Source organism: Ovis canadensis, chromosome 15 (genome assembly GCF_042477335.2).
Source record: "Ovis canadensis isolate MfBH-ARS-UI-01 breed Bighorn chromosome 15, ARS-UI_OviCan_v2, whole genome shotgun sequence".
NCBI lineage: Eukaryota > Metazoa > Chordata > Mammalia > Artiodactyla > Bovidae > Ovis > Ovis canadensis.
Window position 1 is genome coordinate 36,029,984 of NC_091259.1, and position 22,495 is coordinate 36,052,478.

General features: G+C 55.6%; 1 protein-coding gene across 1 annotated transcript in view; it reads right to left on the reverse strand.

Moving 5' to 3' along the window:
- DSCAML1 (DS cell adhesion molecule like 1) overlaps positions 1 to 22,495 on the reverse strand; it is a 361,994-nt gene that overhangs the window by 70,265 nt on the left and 269,234 nt on the right. Inside the window, exons 5-11 of the mRNA XM_069553443.1 lie at positions 19,173 to 19,451; positions 15,201 to 15,476; positions 13,690 to 13,986; positions 11,773 to 12,045; positions 2,594 to 2,872; positions 2,069 to 2,188; positions 973 to 1,149 (exon numbers count right to left, since the gene is read on the reverse strand). Of these exons, the coding sequence (XP_069409544.1) occupies positions 973 to 1,149; positions 2,069 to 2,188; positions 2,594 to 2,872; positions 11,773 to 12,045; positions 13,690 to 13,986; positions 15,201 to 15,476; positions 19,173 to 19,451 (1,701 nt within the window). The remainder of the gene's footprint in view (positions 1 to 972; positions 1,150 to 2,068; positions 2,189 to 2,593; positions 2,873 to 11,772; positions 12,046 to 13,689; positions 13,987 to 15,200; positions 15,477 to 19,172; positions 19,452 to 22,495) is intronic.

The following is a 22,495-nucleotide window of genomic DNA, read 5'->3' on the forward strand; positions in this document are numbered from 1 at the left end:
GAAGGGATAGGTTTGTCCAGTAGGAATGTCTGTGGGTAACTTAACAGAACTCAAGGCTATTCCAGACTTCAAGGCGATTGATTCTGACTCTAGGTCTGGGGATTTAGAAGCCAGAGGTATGGCACCGAGCTAAGGTGAGTTGTATTGCTTTTTGGCCCTTTCTGAATTGTCTTCCCTTTTCCATGATCATTTCCTGGGTTAAGCACAATGATTTTGTGAGCCTAGTGGTCTGGGAACGAACCTCTAGCACAGGTGAGGAAAGGAGCTTAAAGATGTTAAGTCACTTGCCCAAAGCCAGGAAGATCAAAAGGTGGACCTGGAATCAGAACCCAGATCCCACAGGCTTTTCTCCTATACTGTGTATATGCTCTCTTCTTTTCTAAGCCACTAATAGGTTATACACAAGCAGGCATTTAAATAACAGAAAAAAAAAAAGATTGTTCGACATGACTATTCAGATGGAATTGCCAACCTACAGAGCAAAATAAATAGGCTGCCACATGATACTTTGGTATAGGAAATGCTTCCCTAGTGGCTGAGTGAGTAGAGAGTCTGCCTGCAATGCAGGAGACCCGAATTTGATCCCTGGGTTGGGAAGATCCCCTGGAGAAGGGCATGGCAGCCCACTTCAGTATTCTTGCCTGGGAAATCCCATGGACAGAGGAGCCTGGTGGGCTACAGTCCATGGGGTCACAAAGAGTCAGACGTGACTTAGTGACTTAACCTAACCTGTTTATCATGTTAAGAGCAGAGTGAGCTGGGGCCATTCACAGTGAGGCCACTGTCTCAGATAAGAGTGATTTTGAATCCCTCCTCAGAGTTCCTAAGCCCACCTCTGCCTAGGAATCCTTCCTGCTTCCCTCTCCCAGAAGGAGCAATGGAGACCAGGCGGGGAGGCAGGGTGAGTGCAGGCATGGGCCCTTGGCCTGTGATCAGGGAGTGCTAGGAGGGGCTCACGGGGGCAAAACTCACTCTTCACGGTGAGGAACATGGACTTGCTGATGTCGGTGCCCACGCCGTTGCTGGCCTGGCAGAGGTAGTAGCCGATGTCCTCTTCCAGGACGTGGCGGATCAGCAGCGAGCTGTTGGGCAGGATCTGGATGCGGCCGGTGAGGGGCACTGGGTGGTATTGCTGGGGGTTCCCGCTCCCTGCAAGGAGGCAGAAGAGAGGAGGGCCGGTGGCCGGGTCAGGGAGTGAGCTGGGGGGATCACAGTGCCTCAAGGAACAGCCCCGACACCTTTCTTTTGCTGATTTAGGGCCGTTTTGAAGCATCCCCAAAGGGCTGGGAGCTCACACAGTTCCTGTTTCCTGGGAAACAGGAAAGACCCTCACAGAGGGTGAGCCTGCCCCAGATCTGAGGAATGAGACGGGCTCGGGGGCCTCAGCTTGATGCCCGCCTTAGCACTGAGCTTCCTTTGGGCTGAATTCCTTGGAGAGGAAGAAAGAGTTATCTTTGGGCCACTTGGCAAACGGCAAAGGGAAGACTGATCCCTCGTGCGGTACTTGCCTGGTCTTAGGCAGTCAGGCCTGGGAAAGAGACCAGCCACCCTCCAAGGCTGGGGATGGGTAGGGCTTCAAGTCTCTCCTCCCCTTCCTCCAGAGTCAGCCATGGACACAGTAAGGATAAGAGGTTGGTGTGGGACTTTGTCAGATACCAAACGCATCCTTGGGATGAAGTCGGGTTCCAAGAGGGACCGAGATCCCAGAATAGGTTTGACAGGTGAGGAGCAGGGGTCGATGAGGCTCTGGGATCCCAGGGTGGGCTGGGGAGACTTGGGGAGGAATAGGGAAAGTGGACTGGATTGAGTTCTAGAGCTGGAGAGAAGACGGCAGAGGTCAATCTATGGGGACAACAGGAAATTCAGAACTAGCTTGACCCCAGCTGTTCCTCGTCCATAGACCCTTGGGGGTGGCTGGGAAGGACCTCCTGTTCAGGTATAGCCTGGGGTCCCTGAGAGCTCAGAACCTAGGACCAGGAGTCCTGCATAGGGACTAGGCTTCAGTCACATTAGCATCCTCCCCTCCCCACCCGGCTGTGTCAGAGATGCTGGCTGGCCAGGGACTTACCTTTGGCATGCTTCCACATGACCTTGGGTGGGGGGTAGCCATCCACTGAGCAGTTGAGCACACCAGCCTTGCCATAGATGCCATCCTGGTTGTTGGGCTGCACCACGAATCGAGGGGGCACTACAGAAAGAGGGGGGTGGGGGGAGGAACAGATCATCTTGGTCCCTGATAGGTTTCCTGGGGCTCTAGGCACCTTCTAGCTAACGTCAACCCTCCTGGACCATTACAAAGTTGGGGAGCAGACACCTCTGAAACCCAAGATGTTGAGAGCTTTTGCCAGTCATATCAGGTTGGACACTGGGAATTCTGAGCGCCAATTCTGACATCACCAGTGACCAACTGAGTCCTCCCCTCATCCTCAGTTTCCCGGAGAGTAAGAGGTTTGAACTTCTTGATCCTTAAGGTCCCTGCTGGAGTCAACTTTCTCTGAGCCTGTGATTCAGACTGGAAATCTAGAGAGCCTGTATCCAGCCACAGCAGAGCTGGGGCCCTGCTCCCCCGACGGGGCTGGCCTGTCCCACTCACCACGCACAATGAGCTGGCGCTCCCTGCTCACGGTGGCCGCTGCGTTGCTGGCGATGCACGTATAGTTGCCGTTGTGCTTGAGGGAGACGCTGGAGATCTGCAGGGAGCTCATGAACTCCTTGCTCTCGATGGTCACGCCCGAGCCCGAGATGATCACCTGCCCGTCTTTCCTCCACGTGATGCGGATGGGCATGTCCCCCGAGGACACCACACAGGGGATGTAGAGCAGCTGGCCGATGGAGGCAGGCGGGAACTCGAAGGGCTGGATGAGAGGGGGCACTGGGAAGGCAGGGGAGTGCTGCAGTCAGGCCCCCGTGTGCCCCAGCCTGGCTGGCAGCACGCCCGCCCCTGCCTGGCCTTCCGGCTCCTCCCAACCCTGTGGGCTGCAGTCAGAGTCCCCTGGGCACGGGTGCCTGTTCTCCTATATATATATAAATGCAGAATCTCCCGGGTGCCCTGACATCATCCCCTGGCTTCCATCCGCTTGCCTACCCGGGCCTGGAATCTGCTCTCTCTCCAGGGCCTGGGCTGGCCTGCATTCATCATCACCTTCAGCTTTGTCCTGGAACTTGAATGGTGACGACTCCTGTGCTTCTTGACTCCTGTCTGCTTGCTGACACACTGCTCAGCTTGTACCCTGACTTGCCTGCCATCCCTCGCTGCCCCTGTGCTCACCGTGGTATCCCAGAGCTGCATCTCCAGCTGTCTGGGGGCCTGGCATGGGTAAAGATGAGGTGCCCAGGTGCTCGGGCTGTCCCCCAGCCAGGCTGCTGTATCCTCACCTCCTCCTGCGGAGGCCCTGTCACCCAGCCCATCCCTTTCCATTGCCATCAGGTGCTAGGACAGGAGGGTGGAAGCTCCCGTCACTGGTTGTTTCAGCTGCTTTATCCACACCTTGTTGAATCCTCCCACCAAGAATGAGGTGTGAGCTGAGCTGTCTCCATTTCACAGATGAGAGAACTGAGTTCAGAGCAATCATTTGCCTTCCATCATCCAGCTTATAAGAGGGGACTGTGGGATTTAAAACCTGGTCTCTCTATTCTCCAAGTCCAAAACCTCTTCTTTATGCTACCTTGTTGCCTTGTTGAGAAAGCCCCAAACATGCCCAGATCAGAGACTCTTTTGTCTCATTCATAAGCTCTCCTTGGGTGGCAGGAAAGAGCAGAGGGGGAGCCCTGTCATCTGTGAGTAGACTCATCTGGCTAAGCATCATCCACTCAGCCTCCCCACCCCCTCCTCCACCTACTGCCCACATCTCAGCTCCTGGGTGGAGGTGGGTGCCTGTCTGGAGCCTGAGCCGCTGTAAGAGGGATCCTCCTTTCTCAGCCCTGGCTAGAGCATCAGCCATTATCTTTATGATAACTCAATTAGGCCACAGCGACTTCCCCGGCAAGTGGGGGGAGAAGAGAGAGAAGGAGACAGACAATTAGCTTAACAAGGATGAGCACCCAGTAGATGAGATCTCCTTCTGCAGTCAAATAATTAAATTACCAAGCCGTCCACAGTCCTCCGGCCTCCTCCCAGGCACCAGCCCCATCCCTCCTGGAAGCCTGCTATCCTCCCCACCCAGCTTATCCTCCCCACCCAGAGTGGACACAGCAGGTGAGGGTGGGGTGATCAACCTAGAGGGGAAAGGGGTGAGTGACATCATACGTATGTCCCAGTCTCTCCCTGCACCCCAAGGATTTTCAGGGTTCAGTAGGGAGCAGCCCCTGAGAAGCAACCAGGTGTGGCAAAACCCTTGGCAGCCCTTTGGACCTTTGGGAAAGTTCCTGGTCAAGAGTTCTAGGTCTAGAGGAAGTGACACTGTGGAGAGACATTATCCCCAAGGCCTATGGGATGGAGCAGGGGCCTTTACTGACCTGACCTTCTCAACGCCACCTCCCACCATACCCTTCACTCTGACCATGAGGGCTCCATTAGCTCACCATGAACACCCACAGCTCCGAAATCTCAGCCCAGGCCTAGTGAACACAGCTGGGCACTGGGTGGAAATAACTACCATGGGGGCTCCACCATGAGCCCCAGTCCAGGTCCTCAGTCTAGCCAGCTTTTCTGGGACTCTGGTCATGGTTTGGATCTCTGCGTCCCAACCTCTGGCTGCAGCTGCTCTCTGGGTCGGGGTCTTATCCCCATATTCTGAGTGGTTTGGATCTTGCATATCTCCAATGAGATGTCTCTGGATCCCTGACTCTAGAAATGGCCCAGTGCTCATTGCTGAAGTTTCCCAGAGATTCCTTGTTGGGTTCCGCTGACCTTCCTGGGAGGTTCCATCCTCCCTTCGCTGGGAACTTAGATCAGATTGAGTACTCTGGCCACCATGGACTTTTTGATGGAACTGTTGCACAGACCCAGATCTGCCAGCCAGTGTGTCTCCTTTGGCTTAGCAGAACCAGTTCTGGTCCAGCCTTTCTTCCCACAAAGGCTCAAAGCTAGAGTCGAGGAGGCCTCATGGGAAACTCCTCTTCATCCTTTCAGACCTGGCTCCATACCACCTCCTCTGTGAAGCCTGCTCTCCTCCTGCACAGCCCTGCAGCATTTGGTCCACACTTGATCATGGCCCTGATCACAAGCCAGTGAGGTCAGTGTTCTAAGTACCACCTTCCCTGGGAGGTCTGAGAGCCCCTACAGGGCAGTATTTATTATACCTGGCAAATTGAAAGAGCCCAGTAAGTGCTTGTCAGATGAGTAAATATATGTCTGGCTATAATTTCTTGTGTGGACCTTAGAGGGGGGCAAGGGGTGGGGAAAGCACAGGATGGGGGTTGGTCCAGAAAAGAGGGAGCTCTACCGTGTGTCTCAAGATGCTGTATTTATGCGACATGATTTGGGAGCCAGGAGCTTCTCCCTTAGTTCTTCCCCGGGGGTCAGGCACTTGCTGTCCTAGAATAAGAGCCGGCTCCATGGATGAGAGGAGACTCAAACAGTTATGAAAGAAGTCTGTGGGGCAAGCAAGGCATGGGGCAGGTGGCTCTACCTAGGAGGAGAGGGCCGTGCCTCAGGGATGGATGGCCAAGCACTCCATTTCCATCGAGAACAGAGCAAGTGGAGACTGCAATGAGGCAGGAAGATTTAGCTCAGGCAAGGGGAAGATCATCTCTCTCAGTAAGAAGGGAGTTAGATAACGGAACAAGTTACTAAGGCAGGTTAATTCATTAATTAACTAGTTCATCAAATATTTATGAAATGCCTGCACTGTGAAGGCATTATGTTCCTTGTGGGCTGGGGAAAGTAGGAACATGCTTTGAATTGTGGATAGTACCTCCGGAAGCTTAGCATTTGCTTGGGAAGGTAAGACATCTCCCTTGGTGGTTACTGAACAAGCTCCACCTGAAAACACAGATGCTGAACTCAGAGCAGAGAGCGTGTCATCTGGTTGCATCTGCAGCTGCATGGAGGAAGTGGCATTTGGACAGAGTTAAAGGACACATGTGCTCTACAAAATATATGAATGAGAATGCAGGAGAAGGCTGAGCCGAGAGGCAGGGGCCAATCACAGGCTATTGTTCCCTTCTGGTCTCCCAGAATCATACTGATGGCAATATGAGCGTCCATGGAAGGAGAGAGCGATCAACATCCATCCTGGGGGTTAGACAGTCACCTGGGATGGCCAGAGCTCTCCTGCACTGATGCCCTGCAGGAGGCAGATGACCAGACAACCCCCCGGGGGTCCAAAGAGTAAGGTTCCTTGCTCCCCTCGCCACTGCCCCCTGCTGCAGTAGATGGGCAGGTATGGTATTGTGGGGGATAAATGTCCCCTGAGAAGCTCCTTGGACAGGGTGGTAGAGGCCAGAGCTGCTCACAGAATTCCTCGGCTCCAGGATGGCATTCCTACAACCCCATAAATCCAGGCACACAAGGACTGCCTGGAGGAGAAGAAAGCCTAGGGACCCTGGCTCCGTCACGGGCTTGCTGAACACCGTGAGGAGGCTGTGAGTGGGAGGTTCTGAGAATCAGGGCAGGGGCCCTGCAATGTGGACGGGGGCTGTGGTGGTGTCTCCCCCGCACTCAGAGGCGGACACAGGCTCCTTGAGTGTGTGGGGTGTGTGTGTCCATCCCCACATCTGAGAAAGAAGAAGCTGAGGATTAGATCACCTCCATGGCAGTGATGCCCAGGAATTTCTTCAGGGACCCTCCTGCCCTGACTCCTAGCATCTCCCTAGCACACAGTCTGAAGGTAGGGGACATGAATGCCATGTAATGAAGGGATTTCTCTCTGGAAGCCCTGCTCTGGCCACAGTCATCTTTGGTGAGAGGGCAACTCTCAGCTGTGTGGGACACAGGGTCGGAGCAAGCTGTTGTGATGGCGAAGAAGTCAGAGGCTCACGTGGCTCAGACGACAGAGCAGTCGTGGCAGTCCCTGGCGTCCCCGGCCACCATAAAGCTGTTACGGCTGCGTGTGTGGGGGCGCTGTGCAGAGGAGGCCACGCTGACCACCAGCCCAGCCCATAAACACTTTATGGTGTCTCTCATGAGCTCTCTTCAAGACTGAATCTTTTTATTTATTACACTATTTGGCAGAGAATGGACACTGTGCAAAGCTGGAGCTTCCCTGCTTGTGCAGCATGGAGATGGGGAAAGACTCTGTTATCCAAGAGCAATGTGGGCATGCTGCCCTCTAGCCACCACCCTGCTCTGCCCCCGAGCCTCAGTTTTTCATCTGCAAAATGGGGCAGCTGGACCCAACAGGCACTAAAGCCTGACACTGATCTTCCAGTTGTAACAAGTCTCATATTTTAGGAATATGGTCACTTCAGTTTTTTTTTAAACATAGCCCCCCTCTTCTCCAGAAGGCCTTCCCTGACCGCCCTATTTAAAACTGCAAACCCCTCTCCACGCCCCTTGGCATTCTGCTCCCCACTCCCTGTTTGCCATGAAGCATCTTTCACCTATTGCACACACTAACCATTTCCCCACCAGAATGTAAGTTCCCCAAGGGCAGGAATTTTGCCTGTCTTGAGCACAATGGTGTTCATAGCATAGTGCCTGGAAGAGAGTGGGGGCACAGTCAACCTCTCCGAATGGACAGATAGACGCTGCTTCATCCTCAGCACTGCCGTCGCGTGAGCCCTGTCTGTCCAGTGAGGAGGAGGCTTGCTCCGGTGCCCCTGGCTTCCTCTGCTGAGGAACAGGGCTGTGGGCAGCAGCATTCTCGGTGTCCTTCCCCCAGTGCATTGGGCAACTTGCCCCTGGGAACCCGTCATGCCCAGTTCCTGTGGATTCCAGGGGGTTCCTTCTAAATCTCCATCTGTGCCAATGGCATGCATTTGGCCAGGGAACCAGCTCTCTCTTAAGCCCCACGATCGACCGTAGAAACCCCCCAAGCACACAGCAGGGACTGGTTGAGCAGCGAGGGAAGGCGTGTGGGTGAGGAGTGTGCTTGGGAGAGTGTGTGCCTGCATGTGTGTGTTCTCTGCTATCCAGAGGGACCTGGCACTGCCTCCGGGTCCTGGCCTTACTGAGAATGGGCAGAGAGCAACTCATGCCCTTGTTTTGAAGGGCCTCCGGAGGCTCAGATGTGGGGATGGAGATGTTCCTTTGCTGGGCCAAAGCCAAGGAGCTCCTGTTACAGCCCTGCTTTCTTAGGTAATTAAACATTCAGCCTGCGTGCCCAGAGATGCTTTTATGCTACATTATTTTTCAGCTACAGGGGGCCCTAAAGACACCAAATCTAGGTTGAATCTCCATGCCTTCCTCTCAGCATCCTACTAAGACTCTTTCTGGATGCCCAGAGATAAACCTCGCCTTTCTCACAGCCTGGCTCTCCCCTGCCAGTCAGGGTCACACGCACCCGAGTCCAGGCAGCCGTGGAAGCACCCTCACCCTCTCTGCCTTGCTGGTCACAGCAGGCTCACTTGGGGGATCTCCTCTACGGTAGCACCTGCAGCTACCGTCCGTGGCTCAGGAATGTCGCTTCACGGGAGGATGTGGACAGAGGGAACCTTTGGAGTATATACCACTGCGTGTGGTATGTGTGAAGTGTGGACAGGCTGACGTGCGTCTGTCTGTTGCAGGCACACGCATACAAACATACAGTGTGTCCATGCGTGTGTACCCATGCACACAGCTCTCTGCACATGCGTGGGCATGCATGTGTGTCTGGTGTGTTCTGCTTGTCTCACCCCAGTGTTTGGAAAATTCATCAGAAGACAAGCAGTCCCAGAAGGAATAGAGTCAACAGGGGTTTTACCAGCTCACGGAGTAGTGTGGGGTTTTGCCCTGCCCTGCCCTGCCTGCAGGTACTTGGCCCTACAGAGAGATGAGGGGGTAGGACTTCCATCTGATCCCAAGCTTCCAGTGCCCCATCTCACCCCTATGCACCCATCCCTACACTCTAAATCTCTGCTCTGATCCTCTGGGTGGGACGCATGTCCCAGGCAGAGAGGCAGGAGTGGGTCTAGAGGTCTGCCCTTGGGTCTCCTCCCCCGCCAGAATTGGGTCCCCTTTCCACACCCAGAGGCGCCTACTCCACCCTCCTCCTCCTCGAGTAGCTCTTCGAACAGCACATCAGCTAATCAAGCAGCGTGCTCACAATCAGCTCTGATGGATTCTTCTGCAAAAGCGCATTCTAATGAGGTGGGGAGAGGGAGTCTGGGAAGGAGGGGGAGAATGGATTTAAGCTTTCGGATGGGCAGGGGCACAGGGTCACAGAGCCCCTGCACTGGTCTGGAGAGAAAACGGAGGACTGTACCCCTTCTGTGGCTGGATTTGCAGACCCTGCGGGCAGGGAAGGGGCCGCGTGTGCACACGCACCTGTGCACTATACACACACATCACATCTCTGCTTGTGAACGCCAAGCTCGCGCTGCATGCTGGGAGCCAGACGTGCCGAGTGCAGTGGCTCTGCGCTCTGGGATTACACACACACACACACACACACACACACACACACCCCTTCCCTCGCCCTGGGCCCGGAGACACTGTCGCTCAGCACAATCACAACAGGCCCAGCGAGTCGCTGAGACGGAATGCATCAGATTCAATTCATTAGGGCTGATCGCTCCCTGAATGGGGTTGAATAATTGATGAGCAGAAGCAGCTTTCAGGATGTTCTGTGTACTACGAGGCTCACTGGAGCCCTGTTATTATTTTTTTTTTAAGTCAACAAATCCGGCCGAATGCTCACTGGTGCGGCTGGGCGAAGGGAATAGAGCAAAGGTTAGATGTTTTAATATGTGATGTTTACACTGTGAACTCTCAGTCCACTGCGTGTAACAGAAATGGATACAGGCAGGTTGCCCCGTGATGCCGGGAGCCAGGCTGGGGATGGGCACGGGGGTTGGGAGGTTCCTGCTGGCATGAGGACGCTGGGCTGGGCAGAGGTTTCAGGCTGAGAGAGGGGCCAGAATGGCCCTCTGCCTGTCTGGGGTGCAGCAGTGAGGAGGCAGGAGGCAGATGCTGTTGAGGTCTCTCGCCGCCAAGCCTGAAAGGGCCACCAGGACGGCCCCTCCCCCAGTTCGCAGGCTCAGAGCCAGGCTTCCCGGAAAGTCACCGCAACCCAGACTAAAGTCTGAGTTTTGGCTCCAGCAGCACACACTGTCTGGCACTGCGACAGGTGGTGTGTGCACGAGGGGGCATGTGACGTGGTCCCGGTGGGCCGACAGGAGAGCCCGGGTGACAGGCAGCGGAGGAGCGAAGCCCTGACTGCGCCCTTTGCTGCACCTTCCATCTCCCCAGCGGTTCTGACATTGCCCCCTGGATGGCCCATCTTCACCGCACGCTTGGAGGGGTCTAAACCAGAGGCAGCACCTGTTTCCCCAAACCAGTCCTTCCCCTAGACTCCTCTCTTCCTGTCCACAAGGCCCAGATGCCCCCGAGACCCCCTCTTCCTGTCCACAAGGCCCAGATGCCCCCGAGACCCCCTCTTCCTGTCCACAAGACCTCCACTCCATCTCGCTTCAGAAATCTGGGCCCCCTGGACCCTCCCCCCGTGTTAGAGCCCTTTTCAAGCCCGGAGCCCACAGCTTTCTCCTTCCTGTGGGCTCGAGGGCCCAGGCTGGCTTCCTCTCTGGGTTCATGTTTCGCATTTGGGGATATGCTGGAGCCTGCCCCGGCTCTTCAGAAAGGGACAGATGCCCTTATCCGTCACGGCCACCACTGGCCCAATGACCCTGCACCCCAGCTGCCTGGCTTTCAGGGACCTCTCCTCAGCCAGGAGGCAGGCCCCACCTCTCCACCCTGCCCCCTGGGAAACCAGGCCACCCAGCTCTCACCCACCATCCAGACAATCTCCAGGCCTGTCAGTTTCAAAGAATGTGTTTGAGAGGGAGCTTCGCAGTGCCACACAGGCCCTGACCCAGGGGGACGTCTGTCTCAGTCAGGCATTCATATATTTGCTTGCGTATATGCCTTCATTGCTTTAATCCACAAACATTTACTGAATGGCTGCCGTGTGCCAGGCACAGTATCAAGTGTCTGAGCAGAACACAGACCTCGCCCGGGTGAGCGTGGAGGGCCTGGGAGGGATGAGGGCTTTAGGTTCCAGGCCTCTAGCAGCATTAGCTGAAAGTGTTAGTCGCTCAGCTGTGTCTGACTCCTAGTGACCTCATGGACTTGTAGCCCCCCAGGCTCCTCTGTCCATGGGATTTCCCAGGCAAGAATACTGGAGTGGGTTGCCATATCCTTCTCCTGGGGATCTTCCTGACTGAGAGATTGAACTTGTGTCTCCTGCACTGCGGGCAGATTCTCTACCATATGAGTCACCAGTGAAGCCCTTAGCAGCTGAAAGGTCCTTGTCAATTATGGAAAAGCAGCCTCGCCTGTCTGAGCCCCGGAAGAGAGTCAGGGCACCCAGCGCCTGCGCCTTCCACCCTACCTCCTGCTGCTTCCATTCTGAGTCCTGCCCCTTGTGCGCCTGCTGGTCTCTAATGGGCCCAGCTGAGTTCTGGGTGGCTCCATGCTGACACAGGGGAAAAATATAGCTGATCACCTCTGGGGCCAGCGTGGCCTTGACCTGCAGCCCACAGCCAGAACTGGATGTAGAGGTACCCATGGCCTTCTTGTGCCCCTGCCCCTGTGCAATCTCCCTGCCCCACTTTTTCCAAACTCCAGGCCAGAGCCTTCTCTTTCTTGGAGTCCACTCAGGAGTGCCGCCAGCTGAGCGGCTGCGGAGAGGAGCCTGCAGTCCTGGGTGACCACGGGGGTGCTCCGGTTCCGGGTGGCAGCAGGGGAAAGCCTACCTTTGACAGCCACGTGGACGCTCTGGCTGATGGAGAGCTGCGGCTGGATGAGGACGCTGCACAGGTACTCCCCCTCGTCCATGCCCTTCTGCACATCCGTCAGCTTGAGGGTCCCGTTCTCGAACACCACCTGCCGGTGGTTGTCGGGCAGCAGGAGGGCGTCTTTATACCACTTGATGGAGTAGTAGGGGTAGCCGATGACCCTGCAGTTGACAAGGGTGTCCCGCCCAGCCACGGCCGTGATGTTCCTCATCGCCCGGATGCTGGGGGGGCCTGGGCAGGAGTCGGGAAGGAGGAGGAGAGGACGGGTGATGGTGCGGTTAGCCAGGGACAGCCAGGCATCGCCCTGGGGTGCTCTTCTCAGTTGTTTGGCCTTGGAAACTCTTAGGGGATGGAAATTCGGCAGGGAGAAAGGGAGGCCTTTTTTTTTTTTTTTTTTTACGAGGCAGCGGCTGGAACTGGGGGCACCTGGGGTCTCTCCAGGATTCACTGTTACTAGCTTCAAACAGTTGCAGAGACAGTTCATTCATGCCCTGGGGCGAGAATCCATTCCCCTACTGGGATGGGCTAGATGAGCAAACCGAAGCCTCACCAAGAAGTCATGGGGATCTCGGAGGGTGAGTCCTCATTTAGGAGGAGATTAAGATGAGATGCTGTTACTTTCATTCGATTTGCTCACAATGGTCTTAGACCTCATGTGTATTAACTACTTAAAGGACAATAGGAAGGTCTTCCTTGGATGCTCTTCTTTCAACAATAAATGTGTTCTGTGCGCCCCTGGGAAGGGGCTACAAAGAGGGGCTCTGATCACACTGGCAGAAGTGGGGAGGGTCATAGGCTGGGTCAGTGGGCAGCTGGCTTCATGGGAATTGCAAAGGGGGCTCAGAGGCTACCAGGCAGGGTTAGTGCTGGAGCAGGTAAATAAAACTCTGGGCTTCCAGCTGCCCCCTCACCCAGCAGATGAGGGGCTGGACCAAGGCATCTCCCATGACTGGGCAGCCTGTCCCCTTCCAATTCAGAGGGCAGGAGGGTGGTCAAAGGGAGACCCCGTTTCTCATGTCAGGGTCAGAGACCTGGCACAGATGAATTCTGCATGACCTCGCCACTCCCCTTCCCTGTTTCCATGGCAGCCACCAGCGCCCCTGGACCAGGGCCCTCCCACTCCCCTGCGCCTCCTCTGCTCTTGGGTCAGGGCTCACTGGTAGGGTCAGACGAGGACTAGTCTGACCCCACGTGGCTACAGAGCGCTTCAGAGGAGCCTCTGTTCTCACCACAGCAAGTTGGAGACCTGAGGCACGGGGAAGGCGGCCATGAGGCCTCCTTCCTCCACTCATGGAGGTGCCTGCCTTGGGGCACCCTCACCCAGCCTGAACCCCCTAGTCTTCATGGCTGGGGTCTTAGAGGGTAGCCAGGAGATGGTGGATTGAGAGAAGATGGTTCCCTGGCTCCTGGCTGCTCGCAGCTCCTGGAGCACCTCAGGGGTGGCTCCGTAGGGGTACATGGGGATAAAGCTTTGGTGGACATCTCTATCAAAGGGCACACTGGGCCACCGCCCCCTGCCCTGTGCCTGTCCTTGCAAGGCCTGGGTGGGACGCAGATGCCAGTGGAGTGCTCAATGTACCTGGAGCCAGAGAGACTGAGGGGAGGGACGGGGTAGGGGGCAGGATTGTGGGAGGTGTGAAGGGAGGAGGAGAATGGGAATGCAAAGAGGGTGAACAGTACCAGACACACACACACACACACACAAATGGATGATGGCATTTGCGGGGGGCAGGGAGAGGAGGACAGGAGAGAGACCTCTACTAAAATCAAAATGACGAATAATAATAAGTACTAATCACCACAAGAATAATGGTAACCACAGAGATGGCAAAGGAACTTAAAAGCCTATTCTGATATTTAAATGTAGACAGGCACCTCTTACGTTTATTCGCGCCTGATATTCAGCACTGCCCACCGAGTTCCGTGCCGTGCACCGGTACACGCCCCCGTCACGGATCTGGGGCCCCGTGACGTTCATGTGGCTGACGGTGGTGCCATCAGACATGGTGTACTGGTTGGTGCGGTGGCTGCCATCCCGCACGATGGGCTCGTCGTCCAGGGCCCAGGTGATGGTGGGGGGCGGGGCGCCCTTGGCCGCGCACATCAGTGAGAACTGCTCCCCGGGGTTGACCACCTTCTCGCTGAAGGATGAGACGATGCGGGGCGTGCCATCTGCAGGGAGTGAGGAGCACCCTTCAGGGTCACTGAGTCGTGGAGAGACTGTCCCGACCAGGCCACCCCACCTCATCACGTGCTATCCATAAAACCCTGCTGGGTGCCCTATTACTATTGCATATGAATGAAGACCCTTGGATTTGAATCCAGTCTCAGTCGCTTGGTTAGCTCTGTGTCTTTGGGCAAGTTATTTAACATCTCTGAGTCTTGCCAGCTTCCCTCCACGGACGATGGAGATCATGGAGGCAATGATTATATCCTTATATGGATGTGAGGAGTAAATGAATTAATGCATTAAAGATGCTTACACAGCACTTTGTAAGTGCTTAATAAATGTTAGATCCTCTCAACTTTTCCTTTTCCACCTCTTTCTTCTAACTTTATTAATAAAGACATAGAGGCTCAGAGGTTAACTATGTGTGGAACCAGGACTTGAAGGGACTGGACCTGAAGAATCTAATTCCAGCTTATTTCAGTGGGAGGGGTGGCGTCAAAAAGCTGAAAGTTTGAGGCTTAAGATGCAAGCTGCCCAGAGGCTGCCATGGTGGGGGGAGGTGTCTGTGATGGGGCTTAAATCTTAGTTAACGGAAGACTGGGCCCCCAGGCCCCCACTTCCTCCATGGATCATGGGTATGTAGTCATTAACACTGGCCATCCTTCCACGCAGGAATGCTATAAAGGATTGGTGGTGGTTTAGTTGCTAAGTCATATCCGACTCTTTGAGACCCCATGGATTATAGCCTGCCAGGCTACTCTGTTCATGGGATTCTCCAGGCAAGAACCCTGGAGTGGGTTGCCACTTCCTTCTCCAGGGGGTCTTCCCAACCCAGGGATAGAACCAGTGTCTCCTGCCTTGTCAGGTGGATTCTTTGCCAGCAGCGTCACCTGGGAAACCCTCTAATAGTGCAGTTCTAGTAATTTTGTAGAGGCAATGGAGTTGTTGAAGAGACTTGAGTTCAAACCCAGTTCCTTGGCAGAACTGTGTGACCTTGGGCAAGTGACCAAAGCCTCAGTTTCCTCAATTGCAAAATAGATATTATTTTTTAAAAAATACCTCCAAGCAGGGCCCGTGGGAGGATGAAACGAGGCAGGGCATCTCCTTGGTGTGTAGTGAGCGCTGGATGAATGCTTCCTGTTGGGAGGGCGGGGTACCTCCTGGCCTGGCTGCAGGAATCCGGAACCCGCCCAGCTGCCCCCCTCCCCCAACTCACCTTCCAGCACGATGATGGCGAAGTCCTGGGCAGTCTGGGTCTTGCGCGTGGCGAAGCACTGGTAGGCCCCTGAGTGGCTCTTCTGGGCCGAGGTGATGAGCAGCGTCTCGTTGCTGAGCCCGCGGATGGAAATGGCCTCGCTGGGCAGCACCAGCTCGGTGTTGCGGTACCAGCGGATGGTGAACTCCGGGGAGCCCAGGAGGGCACAGGAGAGGATGACCGTGCTGCCGATGCCAGTCTTCAGGTTCTTTGGTGTCAGGGTCACGTGAAGGGGGTCTGGGCCGGACCAGGCAGGGGAAAGGCAAGGGGAAATGGGGAGGAAAAGAAAAGCAAAAGGACTCAGTGTGAGTGGAGTGTGGTTGTGGGTGGGCGGCGATCATAAAAGGCCCTGGGAGTCAGGAGACCCTGGCTTTGTCTCCAAGATGTCTTGCGTGTGTGTCGGGGCGGGGCGGGGGAGGGGGTGGCGCATGGGTGGGAACCAGGCTGAGTGAATTCCTAGGGCTCAGTTTACCCATCTGTGAAATGGCAGGGTCAGGCCAGAGGATGTCTTGGCACCTGTTGTTCTGATGGCTCGTGTTGTCCTGATGTGGGGTCCTTGCTGGGGCAGGGTTGGAAAGCACCCTCTGGCTCATGAGGAGGATGGGAGCTTGGCTGGCTCATTGTTCTCACTGTCACCCACCCTAGAAACCAGGGAGACACCCACAGCCCGCCACCTGTCTCCCGTGCTTATCCAGATAACCAGCCGCTACCTTCTGCTGGTCTGACTTCTTCTATACGCATCAGTCAACTCCCTACTCTTCACCTCCACTGCCCCTGTCCAGCTGCAGGCCCAGAGCTCCAGGCCTGGACCCATGCGGTACTTCTCCATTCCTCCTTTTTCCTCATGACCTTCCATCGGTCTTCTTCACTGCAGCCAGCCACTGCCCTGCTCATAACTTCCATGGCACCCAACAACTCTCAGCTCGGCATCCAAGGCCATGGAGGCCCTTGAGACCTGGCCCCCTTCTCAGCTATGCAGTCTCTAGAGCAGCATCCTGCCTGTGGTTCCCGCACACCCAGGGCACTCTTGGCCCCCTTTGCCTATTTCCTACTCATCCTTCACACCAAACTCAGGTGCCACCCCTTCCAAGAAGCCTTCCTGGATACTATTCCCCTCCCAGACTGGGCTAAGGATTCCTCTTCCAAGGCTCCCTGTGTGTAACTAACAGAACACCAAGCTCACGTCTTCCAATCGCCACTTTGTTTCTCTTTCTCCCTCTGGACTGTGAGCCACTTGAAAGCAGGGCAGAGACTCTCATCTTTGTATCACAACTGCTGTCTGAGTCATGTTTATTGATTGACTGGCTGGCTGGTTACCAGCCCCAAGCTGGCCTCTCTCCCTTGATCTCCATGGGCTTGGGGATTTCAGGAGCCAGAGACCTGCAGGAGCCTTCAGTTCAGTTCAGTTCTGTCGCTCAGTTGTGTCCGACTCTTTGCAAACCCATGAATTGCAGCACGCCAGGCCTCCCTGTCTAGACCCCCAGTAATGGAGCCTGCAGGAGAGGGGCATACGGCAGGCCTGCCTGGGTGGGCACAGTCAAAGCATGCAGGAGTCTGCTCACACTATGCTTAGCCTGTTCACTCCCAGACCCTCTGCCTGCTACCCAGGGAACATCAGTGCGCCATGATGCAGGTGGCATTCCACTCGCCCCAGGTACCAGCCAGGGCTCCCAGGACCTGCCAGCCAGCAGCTCTCTCCTCATTGCTTCTGCACAGGGCCTCACGGAGGATGGGTGGGAGGTTGGGTGGCAGAATGAGGGGGATATGAAAACAAACACTGCTTTCCTCTCCATGAACCTGGCAAAGAGGTGCTATCAGAGGGGAAGGAAGACAGAGAAAAGCCATGTCACTTCCTCTTGAACCTGGTTATCCAGCCCAGCCCAGTGAGGGGGAGGGTGGGGAGCTCTGCATCTCAGAGCGTCAGGATTATCCATGCCCACAGGGGCAGAGCGTGTGCACACAGCTCTAGGCAGTTACTTACTGTGTGTCCATGTGCTCTAGGATGAGTGTGTGTGCCTGTGGGTGCACACAGACACCATGTATGTCTGCATGTGTGTGCAGGGAAGTGGGCATGTGAGCTTCCAACACATCTGCCTGGATGTGTGCGTGTAAGTACTTGCTTGCCTGTCTGTACTGAAGCTGGAGCTTGGAACATCAAATTAACTCAGAGTGAGGTGTGCTAATTTTCAAGGATGGGGGTACACAGCCCTCCTGACCTGTTCCCTGAGATAGTGTGAGTGTGTGAGTGTGCGTATGTGTTTGAGTGTAGCAGAAGAGGTTGAAGGGGGTGAAGGTAATACTGTGTGCTTGGGGATTTCACGAGCCAGAGACCTGCAAGAGCCTTCAGTTCAGTTCAGTTCAGATCTGTCGCTCAGTTATGTCTGACTCTGCGACCCCATGGACTGTAGCCCACCAGACTCTTCTGTCCACGGGGATTCTCCAGGCAAGAATACTGGAGTGGGTTGCCATGCCCTCCTCCAGGGGATCTTCCCAACCCGGGGATCAAACCCAGGTCCCCTGCATTGCAGGCCAAACAGTTTAGGATGGAGCTTAGAAGAGGGTATGGATCCCGGTCCTCCTACCTGCCTACTCTGTGGTCCACATCTTGTTTGTATGAGAGGACCTTCCCCCGCCCCTAAGCTTCCAGCATTTTAACCTAAGTGTTTGTATCACAAACTGTTGCTCCCAGAGCATTTCTTGGGGGCTCTTTCTGCTCTTCCAGCTTCACAGTGAATTCACATGGGGAGGGTCTCCTCCCTGTACTGCAGATAAACATGCCCCAACTGCCAAGATCCCTGCGGTTATGGGGAGGAGACTGGGCCCATATCTGGGCTGAGGGTGACAGAATGTTAGGCCCAGAAGGTCAGTCCAGAGGAGGTGGGCTCTGTGCGGTCCCCTGGTCCAGCTGAGGGTCTGCAGACCTGCAGCTCTGTGCTTATGAGACAGGGGGTGAGCTGAGCAGAGAGTCTCTTTGGTCAATCTCAATGGCAGAGGTGGGGGATGGGGACGGGACCACCTCTGGATAGCCTCTTTCCACTGCCCAGGCTGAATCCCCCATGATGTCATTAGGTTCAGAGTTCATGGACTCAGGCTCTTGCTGCCCCACAGGACTGGGATTCCACAGGGTCTCCAAGTCTCAGCCCCTCTGCTGCCAACACCTTCCCTGAAGCCCCAAGAGCAGGGAACCCTAGAGAGAGATGAGGCTGGGTGGGGGAAGAATGCTCCGGGTCTCATCACTTCCCCTCCAGGGGTTTCCCCCTCCCCCACCCCGATCTCAGCCCCTCTGCCCTTCCAGGGGCTCAGCAGCAGCAGGGGTCTGTGAAGGCCTCCTGCTCTCCACCCGTGCTCCCTGGACCCTGGGGCTCTGGAATGGGAGGAGCAACAGGAAGGACCAGAGTTCATGCCCAACTGGCAGGTCCTGGAAAGGCTGCCCTGGGTGTTTACCCCCAATGTCTCCCTAGAAGTTATCCCTAAATACTCTGAATGTCGCCACTGATGGGTTCATATGTCCTCTACTAGATTCACATCAGTGTCGTTCCCTTTAGTATAGACACTGCCTCCTCCCAAGAAGCTGAGAAGCCCCATGAGATTGTCACATCACCGTCATTGTTCCCTATGACCCTCGTGACCTCTAGGATGTAGGAGGGGCAGTGTTATTATCCTCTTCGACAGAAAAGGGCACAGAGGTGATGCTCATGGTTATATGATTTTCCCCAGGTCAGTTACTATCTGATGACATCAAAGGCAGGTCTTTTTAAAGGCAGGTCTTCTGATTTCAAATCCAGTGCTTTTCTCAGGGCACCAACCTGCCTTCCCAACGAGGGGATCATCTCTGTGGCCAGCCAGAAGCATTGGGCTGCCCTCATGTCCCTCCCCACCAGAGGCATTGCTCTCAAAGCTTACTGGGGCTGGAAGAGGGGCTCCCCCACTCACCAATGACCGTGAGGGTGCCTGTGACCTCTGCTGATCCGAAGGTGTTGGTGACCTCACAAATGTAGGTGCCGCTGTCCTCGGTCCGCAGGTCACTGATGGTCAGCCCCGTGATGCGCTTGGTCCAGCGGCTGTCAGCTGGGAGGGGTCGGCCATCCTTGAGCCAGCGGATGGCAGGGATGGGGTAACCAGAGGCGGTGCAGGGCAGCTCCATGGTGTGGCCGGCCCACACTTCCTGGGAGTGGAAGCCGTCCAGGATGGTGGGGATTGACTCGGCAGGATCTGGAAGGCAGAGAGCGTGAGTGGTCCTGGGCAGTCCTGAGAAGGGTGGGGTGGGGGTCGGGGTGGGAAGGCAGGCACCCAGAACTTGCTGCCCACTGGTGCCCGGAGTGAGTGATGCCCAGTGGGATGGCTCACTGGATCCCCTGGTGCTCCAGACTCTGGCCCAGACTCTCCTGCTCAGCCAGATGGAGGCCCTGGAAAGCATGGCTGGGAGCGGGGGCTGAGGGAGGTGAGGATGTGGTGGGCAGACTAGGTTAGAATGACAAACAGAGGGAGAAAGCAAAACCACAAGAGGGAGGGAGAGACGTTCATATACACAGTCCCCGTGGCATGAAGATCACGACCTCTTGGGACTATAATTCTGGTCCATTTTGGTCTGGGTCTGTCAAGGATGGGCACCTCGGTTCTGTCCTGTCTGCTCCCACCTGCAATCTGGGTGGGCTCAGAGGAGGTAGTGTTTTTCTCCCCAAGCCCAGAAAGATTTAGAAGTTAAGCCTTCTGTAAAATACACCTGCCATCCACCAACGCTCCTCTCTTTTGTGTTCCCAAACCACAAGCAAGCAGTGACTGTGGGCCTGCGGCCCCACACTCCAGGAGACCAGGCCCTCATTGGTGGGATTCGGTGTGCCGCATCCCTGCCATCTGAGCAACATTCTGGCTGCTGCCTCAGTCTAGTTCTCACCCTGAAAGGCCTGCCTGGGTGTTCTGCCCACTAGGGACCTTCCCCTGATGTACACCCCACAGGCTCCCTTTACCTACATATTACAATCCCCACTTCCTATCCTGAGTTAGGCCTCTGTGATCTGTGATCTCACCCCAACCAGGTTCCCTGGCCTGGCCTGCCCCAACCTTCTGATGTCACCACTTCCCCACACCAGGCACGTTGTCAGCACACTGCCTGACACCTGAGTGCCCTACCAGCCCGTTCTGCTTGGCCAACTCCTGCTGATCTTTCAGAAAAAGCTTCAATCTCACCCTTTCTGGACATCTCCCCCAGGCCACCCTCACTGGACTCCCATAGGGTTTTCTTTTTCTTTCATTTTATTTTCAAGCAAATTTTTCTTTTTAAAAGATTAAAAAAAAAGCACAATACACACACATGGCAAAAGTTCTGAAAGTAGACAAGATCATATAGTGAAAAGGGGGGCCCCTCACTGCGCTTCCAGTTGCCCCGTTTCCCTCCCAGAGGCAACCACTGTTGCTGCCCCCTCCCCTCACCCCGACCGCTCTTGCCAGCAGCTGTCTGCACCAGGCCGTGTATCCGGTTTCCCTGGAAGCTCCTTGAGGCAGTGCTGATCCCCTGTGGCATCCCCACGTGCCTGGGCTGCCCGAGCCATAGACATCCGAGGGAGGGAGAATGGAGGCACACGGGCAGGGGGTGGGCCAGCGGTCTGCCTTTCCCACATCGCGGAACTTCATAGGCTCATGGAACAGTAGAGCCGACTTATGGACTTGGAAAGTGAAAGTGAAGTCGCGCAGTTGTGTCCCACTCTTTGCAACCCCATGGACTGTAGCCCGCCAGGTTCTGTTGTCCATGGGATTCTCCAGGCAAGAATACCAGCATGGGTTGCCATTTCCTTCTCCAGGGCATCTTCCCAACCCAGGGATCGAACCTGGGTCTCCCGCATTGCAGGATTCTTTACCCTCTGAGCCACCAGGGGGAGGTCCTTAGGGACTTGGGGGGCATACACAGATGGGGACCCTGAGACCAGAGAAGTGCAGTGACCTGCCCAGGATCTGACTGCAGAGCCAGGATCTAAAACCAGGTCTCCCCACGCTTGTTCAGTAAATGCGCTCTGAGACGGAAGAATCTAACACTGGATCCGGCTCCAGGGTGAATGGTGAGAGCGCTGACACCCCGCTGGCCCCTCCTGACGAAATGGGAAATGTCCTCTGTTCTCGGCTCACCCTGTGACTGCCCCCTACCCACCCCCTTGGAGAGGGGCTGCGCTTGGAAGGCTCCTCCCTGCAGAAAGACTTTCTAGAAGACTCTGCTCTTTTCCCACCCTCCAGGGCTTCTCATGAGGAGCTGGGGAGTGGGAATCAGGCGACCCTGATGTCAGTGGCCGGCATCACTGCTGAGCTGGGTGACCTTGGGTGAGTGGGTGGGGGTGTCTTATGACCTCCCAGAGTCTGTACCTCCTGCACGCAGAGGTGACACTGCCATCTCCAGATCTCCCCAGGCTGTGGTGGGCAACAAAGCACAGCGTATGTCAAAGAGCCAGGCTGACGCTGAGCTGCCACGCAGATGCGCTGGGCGATTACTATTCCGTGCCCGCCCACCCTCCCCGCCAGCTTCTGCGGCCTCTTCCCCTACAACCCTGTGGGAACGGTTGGGATAAACAAACCCGGTGCCAGGGAAGAATTACTCAACGTGACACTTAATTGATGCAAAATACACAAATTCCGTGGCACATCGCAGAATTTACAAGCGGAGGGGCCGACGGGGCGGTGGAAGAAGGGGCGGTGGTGGTGGGGGGCGGTGGGAGGGAATTAATCACCGAGTCTCAGGCGTGAAATTAAATTCTGAAGGAAAGAAACCTCTTTCATTACTCGGGAGCAGAAGTAAAATGCCGTGGCGTGTACGGTGATAGCCTGGGGGGATCGGGTGCTGCCAGGGCTGGGGGAGACAGATGGCCAGGCCCCGAGAAATCTCTGGGGCCGAGGCAGGGCTGGTGTGAGGGGGTCAGGGTGCCCCGGAGTTGGGGGGATGCTGCTGGGACCTCCCTCAGCTGGCTGGACAATGCCGCCCTGGAACATGGCTTCTGCACCCGGCTTGGCATCCTGTGAGCTGGGGAACCCAGGTGTGGCCTCTCAGCCTCTCTGGTTGCTCTTTATGAATGGAGGTCCCCTCCTTTATGAATGCAGATGAAGGTGCCTCCTCCACAGAGAAGATGCTCACGACAGCACTGGGTAATAAAGTCTAAAGAGCACCTCAATGTGTCGAATGGTTATTAGGCCTTTTTTGAGGGGGCTCAGACTTTCCTTAAGTCTGCCTCTGCTCAGGTGAAAGCTGATTCCTACCCTTGACTCAGGGAATGGAT